Source organism: Poecilia reticulata, linkage group LG6, assembly GCF_000633615.1.
Source record: "Poecilia reticulata strain Guanapo linkage group LG6, Guppy_female_1.0+MT, whole genome shotgun sequence".
Taxonomy (NCBI): domain Eukaryota; kingdom Metazoa; phylum Chordata; class Actinopteri; order Cyprinodontiformes; family Poeciliidae; genus Poecilia; species Poecilia reticulata.
This window is the reverse complement of record NC_024336.1, coordinates 21,772,767-21,780,042: the sequence shown is the minus strand read 5'-3', so window position 1 is coordinate 21,780,042 and position 7,276 is coordinate 21,772,767. Positions and strand designations below refer to the sequence as shown.

The following is a 7,276-nucleotide window of genomic DNA, read 5'->3' as shown; positions in this document are numbered from 1 at the left end:
TTTTTTTTTGCGTGTGCGCAGGTATGCATCTGATTGAGGTCCTGTACGACGGCGCGCCCTCTCCTAAGAGTCCCTTCAGAGTGTTTGTGGTGGAAGGATGCGATCCAACCCGTGTGCGTGCGTTTGGACCGGGTCTGGAGGGAGGAATAACCAACAGGCCCAACTGTTTCACCGTSGAAACCAGGTAACGTTTAATCACCCAAAGGGGAAATAATTTAATATTTTCATCTATATTAAACAGCACACAACAAAACAGGAAGGAGTTTCCCTGGGATCTATAATGTAAAACTATGAAAACAACATATAATCAGTAKCAACACAAGATAGATAAAGCATTACAGATATATGGTATAATATAAAGAGTATAATCATAAGGTGGAAACCTGCTTTGGTAAGATCTTCACTGCAAAAACACAAAATCCTACCAAGTATTTTTTAYCTTCTAGTGCATACATCTTAGTGCATTTGAAATAAGACAAAACCAACTCAGAAGTAACTTTTCAGCWAGACATAGTAGCTTGTTTAAAGTCAGTAATTCCTTAATAAAAAATAAAACCTCTCATTGAGCTCGTTTTATCTGGTCTTGGATGCTAAATCTTTTATTGAGCTTGTGTTACGCTCAATGAAACAAGCATAAAACATTTAGTTACAAGTTTATTGTAACTAACTGGCATGTTAGTCACAATTAACAAAGATACAAGTTAGTTACAAGCTACTTACTTGTAAGCCAGTTACAATCATGGATGCTTTTGTTTCCTTAGAGGACTAGATTTGGAATCTGCATTTAGAAAGAAAACAAGGAGGTGTGATAGAGAAAAGAAGAAGGAAACGTGTCGGCTTCTCTCCCTCAGGGGTGCCGGCACAGGAGGCCTGGGTCTGACAATCGAGGGAGCCTCAGAGGCCAAAATATCCTGCAAGGACAACAAAGATGGCAGCTGCAGCGTTGAGTACGTGCCCTTCACTCCTGGAGACTATGACGTAAATATCAACTACGGAGGCCAGCCGATCCCCGGCAGTCCGTTCCGTGTGCCGGTGAAGGACCCRGTGGATCCAACCAAGGTGAAATGCTCCGGTCCAGGACTGGGCGCTGGAGTGAGGGCCCACGTTCCTCAGACTTTCACAGTAGACTGCACCCAGGCTGGACAGGCGCCACTGGATGTCAAACTCTACGGACCCACAGGTAGAAATTAGGACAAGTATAAAAATCTTTAAAGTGAGGTTAAAAAGTTGTAGGCAGACAATATCTTACCTACATTCTGCTTAATTTAGTATAGATCCAGATTAGCTGGTCTTGGATGCTAAAGCTAGCATTTAGCTAGCTAAGAGGGGGGAGGGGGGAGACAAAGGTGGAATAGGACTGTCTAAAATCCTTGTCTATCTCAAAASCATAGTAACAGTTTTGTGATGTAACGAACCTTTTGTCGCATTAAAAATCAGGAAGTTATTTACAAAATCTGCTGATTATTTACACAAGAWAAAGAAGGTACTGGGGTACGCCACAAATAATCTTCCCTGTGAAACACTTGGCAAACGTGAACTATTTCCAATCAGAATGACTTTCTAACAGCAAGCTAAGGCAGTGTAAATACTAATGATTAGCATTCATGTGAATCGCTTGAACATYCTTGTTTTTAAGGCTTTGTTTTCTGTCAGAAAATAACTGATAGAAACGTTTTTTGTGTGTAAAGTTCTCTATATATGTTTCACATAGGAAGATAATTGGTGGTGCACCACTTCCTACACGTACTTCCAACGTCACGAATCAAGCAGATCAGACTTTATTTGTTGAACAACCAAACAAACAGAAATGTATTTAATTAATTAAATAAACGGATCAAATTAAAGCAGTAATCCACTTCAGACTAGCCGTTAGCTTCGATGCCGGGGACTCTGGATCCCTGCTACGCAAAAAAATGCTAAAGAGTTATCTACTGGAACTAAGATAATAACTGCTCATAACCTTTCCACATAACCTCACTTTAAACATCCTGAATTATTCCCTTAACCTTTCACACTCTGCTCGGTAAAGCGAATTAAGAATGCAATATTTCTGTGTGTTGCAGGCACCGTGGAGCCGGTGGGTGTGAAGAATAACGGCGATGGCACCCACACAGTTCACTACACCCCAGCGCAGGATGGCCCCTACACTGTAGCTGTTAAATATGCAGATCAGGAAGTCCCACACAGGTTCAGCATAAGATTAATGAGTTTATATATAGATAAAAAAGAACAACCGGGCTGTATTTTCACATACGTCTTAATTAAAGTTCCCCTTGCTTGCATTAAAAAAAAAAAAAAAAAAAGAAAATAGAAAGGTGTGCTTCAGCAATTTTTCCTGTCCTTATTTCTTGTTTGTCTCAGACGCTCTATATTCTCTGCCCCCCTTTAACAGCCCATTCAAGGTAATGTCTCAGCCTGGGCACGATGCCAGCAAGGTCCGCGCCAGCGGCCCCGGTCTAGACACCAAAGGAGTGTCTGCCAGCCTGCCTGTTGAGTTTACGATTGATGCCCGGGATGCTGGAGAGGGACTGCTCACTGTGCAGATTCTGGTGAACTTCCGCTGCCGTGTGCGCTGATCATCGGAGCCACAGGCTSGTTTCTCCTACGAACGTCATTTTGCATGTCGCTCACAGGAYCCAGAGGGCAAGCCGAAGAACGCCACCATCCAGGACAACCGGGACGGGACCTACACCGTGTCCTACGTGCCTGACTCCACGGGTCCTTACACAATCACCATCAAGTATGGAGGAGACGAGATTCCCTACTCTCCGTATCGGATCCAGTCGCTTCCCACGGGAGACGCCAGCAAGTGCCGCCTCACGGGTAAAYGAAGCCGTGCCGCGGTTTTCTGCTTTCAAAGCCAGTCGTTTAGCATCGTATTCATTTCGTCCTTTAACTTGCAGTTTCAATTGGCGGACATGGAGTTTGTGAGTTTATCCTTTTCTTTTCAGCTAAATTACCTGAATCTGTTTCAGAAGCAAAGTTTAAAATCCCCTTCTCTGTCCACCCCCCACACAGCAGCTCTCCAGAAGCTGCAGACCTCTGAGGACACRGTCATCACGGTGGATGCCAAGGCAGCCGGGAAAGGCAAGGTGACCTGCAAGGTGCTGACTCCGCAGGGGATGGAGCTGGACATGGACGTGGTGGAGAATCACGACGGCACCTTTGACATTTACTACACGGCCCCGGAACCTGGGAAGTATGTGATCACTATCCGCTTTGGGGGGGAGAACATCCCAAAGAGCCCCTTCCACGTGGTGGTGAGTGCAGGAGTAACAAATAGCTGCTACCGGTGCGTGCGCTACAAGTTCCAACATTAAAAACATCTTTTGTTTTGTCCTTCTGTTTCACCAGGCCTCAAACGAGCCGGTGGTTCCCCGTGACCCCGTGGATCCTCTCTTTCGTCCYGTTAACTTCCTGGTGCCGTTCACGCCGCAGCAGGGAGAGATCACAGGTGAGACCGACGCTTTTAAAAACCTGCACGTTTCTCCTTCCCCCAGGTCGCTGATATTTAAACACTCTGCAGGAGAGGTGCGGATGCCCTCAGGCAAGACGTCCCGCCCACACATCACCGACAACAAAGACGGCACCATCACCATCAAGTACCAGCCCACGGAGAGGGGCCTGCATGAGATGGACATCAAATACGATGGGAATCACATTCCAGGTCAGCTTTCTGCGGCTCGTTTTTTTTAATTTTTTTTTTTAATGATTTTTGAATTTGATAAATGGCATCCCGGTTCCACTGTATGAGCAGACTAGTTATTTTTCTTCATTTCGCCCTCTACAGGAAGCCCGCTGCAGTTCTTTGTGGACGCCGTGAACAGCGGAGTGGTGACCGCCTATGGTCCAGGTCTGAGTTATGGAATGGTCAACAGAGCTGCCACSTTCACCGTGGTCACCAAAAACGCAGGAGAAGGTGACAGTGAAGCAATTTCACATATCCTTTTTTTATTTTTTAGAACATTTCACATGATTTTAAGGTTTTAAACTGCAAAAACACAACATTTCACAAAGTATTTTGGTCTAGTGTCTAGCTCAAATATCTTGATGCACTTGAAAAAAAGAAAACTAACTTGCAAGTACATTTTCAGCAAGAAATAGGAGCTTGTTTTATGTTAGTAAATCCTTAATATTAATGAAGTATAAAAATACTMTAACTTTTTCTTCAATATTAAGGAGTTATTGACTTGAAGCAAGCTCCTGTATCTTGCTGGAAAGTTACTTGCAAGTTATTCTTTGAARATATTTCGATATCTCGAAACAAGAGCACAACACTTAGTGAGACTTTGTACTTTTGCTTAAAGAATCTCACCCGTTCTCTTTTTTTCCCAAACAGGTGGTCTGTCACTTGCGGTCGAGGGTCCCTCTAAAGCCGAGATCACCTGCAAGGACAACAAAGACGGCACCTGCACCGTGTCCTACCTGCCCACAGCTCCGGGAGATTACAACATCATCGTGAAGTTTGACAACAAGCACATTCCCGGCAGCCCCTTCACCGCTAAGATCACTGGTGAGGAAACGCTCCATCCGTCTCGCAGGCAGACGCGAAAGTAAACGGCTGTGAACCAAATTCTTTTCTTTTTCTTTTCCTTTTCCTTCGAATGTCAGGGGACGACACCATCACCAGAACGTCCCAGCTCAACGTCGGCACGGCAGCCGACGTGTCCCTGAAGATCGCGGAGACTGATCTGAGCTCCCTGACTGCCAGCATCAGAGCGCCGTCAGGCAACGAGGAGCCCTGCCTGCTCAAACGGCTGCCCAACAGACACCTCGGTGAGAACGAAACTCAGAGGGACGAAAACAGAACAGAGCATTTGTAAAGCGTTCAGTCGGCGGCGGGCAAAATGCTTCCCAATGAGATCTCRTTGTTCACCGAGTACAGAGGGACGAAGGTGTTTTYAGATTTTTATTTCTAACCAAAATCTAAAGCCATTTAATATTTTCATTTTCCACCTCGCAGCTTTGCCTCRGTCCGTCTCATAAACTCCCAACACAAAGACGTTCATTGACGTTTGTAGTCGGTTACGAGGAAATGCCCCAGTTTTTTGTCATTTTTCTGTCTTGACTTCAATTCTTTTTTTTTTTTTTCTTCACTTTGATTATTTTGCAACAGGCATCTCTTTCACCCCGAAGGAGGTCGGCGAGCACGAGGTGAGCGTGAGGAAGAATGGGATGCACGTGGCCAACAGCCCTTTCAAAATAATGGTCGGCCAGTCGGAGATCGGCGAAGCCAGCCGAGTGAAGGCCTTCGGGAAAGGCCTGGTCGAGGCGCACACTTTCGAAATGGCCGAATTCTTCGTGGACACGAGGAACGCTGGTAAGCTCTCGCCATCCCAACCGTTTGGCCTGCAGGTCTGGACGAAACACGGCTCTGATCGCTTGTTCCGGTTTGTGCGCAAGGCTACGGGGGTTTGGCGCTGTCCATCGAGGGTCCGAGCAAAGTGGACATAAACTGCGAAGACGTGGAGGACGGGACGTGCAGGGTGACCTACTGCCCCACAGAACCTGGGAGCTACATCGTCAACATCAAGTTCGCTGAAAAGCACATCCCAGGTTGGAATAAATGATACTGTGGGGGGAAAATGAAAAGGACAAGAAGTGTGAATCGAAGAAAATTGAACAAAAAAAAGCAAAACTAACTACTTAGACCAGTATCTTATACATTTTCTTCAAATAAAAAAAACCCTCTGTGTTTCCTGCAGGAAGTCCTTTCACAGTGAAGGTGACCGGAGAAGGGAGGATTAAGGAGAGCATTACCAGGAAGAGACAGGCTTCCTCCATNATCGGAGGGCACCTTCTCCGTCACGTACATCCCATCCTTCCACGGCACGCACACCATCACCATCAAGTACGGCGGGCACGCCATTCCCTACTTCCCAAAGGTGCTGCAAGTGGAACCGTCTGTTGACACCAGCGGGGTTCACGTTTATGGGCCCGGAGTGGAGCCGAGAGGTAATATTCGCTTTGCTRTTCGACAAAATCCACCTTTGTGTCTAAATCAATATGAGTAAGGGCGCATGATGACTTGGCGTTATTGAGCCCATTTGATGCAGGGCTGCAAATCACCAGAAGTGCTTTTGTGTTTCAAGGGGTCCTCAGGGAAGTCACAACCCACTTCATTGTGGATGCGCGCGCCCTCAGCAAGGCCGGAGGCAACCGCGTGAAGGTTCGCGTTGTCAACCCTTCTGGCGCCAACACRGACACCTACATCACTGACAAGGGAGACGGCACTTACAGAGTGGAGTACACGGCCTTCGAGGACGGTGAGAGCAGAGAGAGAAGACGYGACTCTTCAATACGCTTAATCTAACCGYGTTGATTAAAAACGTGTTAAACATTCCACGTAACGCAGAGGATTTTACCTGGACAGGGAAAGAGCTCACACMGACGGACAGAAAAAGCACTAACAGGTTCTTGATTTAGGTGCCGTTCGGGGAATAAAGACGGAGCGAGCGAGGTGTGGTGTATAAATACAGAATGATGCAGTCAAGCAATGATGTGAGGGACAGAGATCAGGCAGACAGGCTTTGCTTTATAAATAGTGTGCTGTGGAGCAGAAGCTCTTAACCAGGCAGGTATGTGTGCTGAAGGCTGCCTGCACACAGGGAATGACAGAGGGGGATATTAATAGAGACCTATAACACAAAGCTAAGAGATCACAGAGCACTTCTCGTTTCACCAGACATCTTCTAATACTGTAGCTGTGTGGCTGGGAATCTGCCTTATAGGCCTATTGAGAGCACTATGTCAGAAAAATGTTGTAACAGAATAATGAATAGGGAACAGATGTAACGCCTTGTATGTTCACCCGAGCGTCTGCACTTTAGATAGCGTCTTTTATAAATAAACAGATGTTTAGCTCCCTAAAAGGGAGCTTTCGCTGGCCTATAATTACAAGCGAGAGTGCAACAAATGAGTATTTTTGCCTGTTTATGAGAATGTTGTTGAGATTTTTTTTTYTTTTTTTTTGCGTGTGCGCAGGTATGCATCTGATTGAGGTCCTGTACGACGGCGCGCCCTCTCCTAAGAGTCCCTTCAGAGTGTTTGTGGTGGAAGGATGCGATCCAACCCGTGTGCGTGCGTTTGGACCGGGTCTGGAGGGAGGAATAACCAACAGGCCCAACTGTTTCACCGTSGAAACCAGGTAACGTTTAATCACCCAAAGGGGAAATAATTTAATATTTTCATCTATATTAAACAGCACACAACAAAACAGGAAGGAGTTTCCCTGGGATCTATAATGTAAAACTATGAAAACAACATATAATCAGTA

The 7,276-nt window shown here is 46.0% G+C and overlaps 1 protein-coding gene across 1 annotated transcript in view; it reads left to right on the top strand.

The window, feature by feature from the left end:
- LOC103466366 (filamin-C-like) overlaps positions 1-7,276 on the top strand; it is a 35,747-nt gene that overhangs the window by 16,843 nt on the left and 11,628 nt on the right. The window contains exons 21-34 of the mRNA XM_017305171.1: positions 22-184; positions 852-1,180; positions 2,064-2,187; positions 2,393-2,549; positions 2,634-2,823; positions 2,904-2,927; positions 3,019-3,260; positions 3,355-3,454; positions 3,527-3,667; positions 3,791-3,919; positions 4,340-4,513; positions 4,612-4,776; positions 5,117-5,320; positions 5,404-5,556. Coding sequence (XP_017160660.1) covers positions 22-184; positions 852-1,180; positions 2,064-2,187; positions 2,393-2,549; positions 2,634-2,823; positions 2,904-2,927; positions 3,019-3,260; positions 3,355-3,454; positions 3,527-3,667; positions 3,791-3,919; positions 4,340-4,513; positions 4,612-4,776; positions 5,117-5,320; positions 5,404-5,556 — 2,295 coding nt within the window. The remainder of the gene's footprint in view (positions 1-21; positions 185-851; positions 1,181-2,063; positions 2,188-2,392; positions 2,550-2,633; positions 2,824-2,903; positions 2,928-3,018; positions 3,261-3,354; positions 3,455-3,526; positions 3,668-3,790; positions 3,920-4,339; positions 4,514-4,611; positions 4,777-5,116; positions 5,321-5,403; positions 5,557-7,276) is intronic.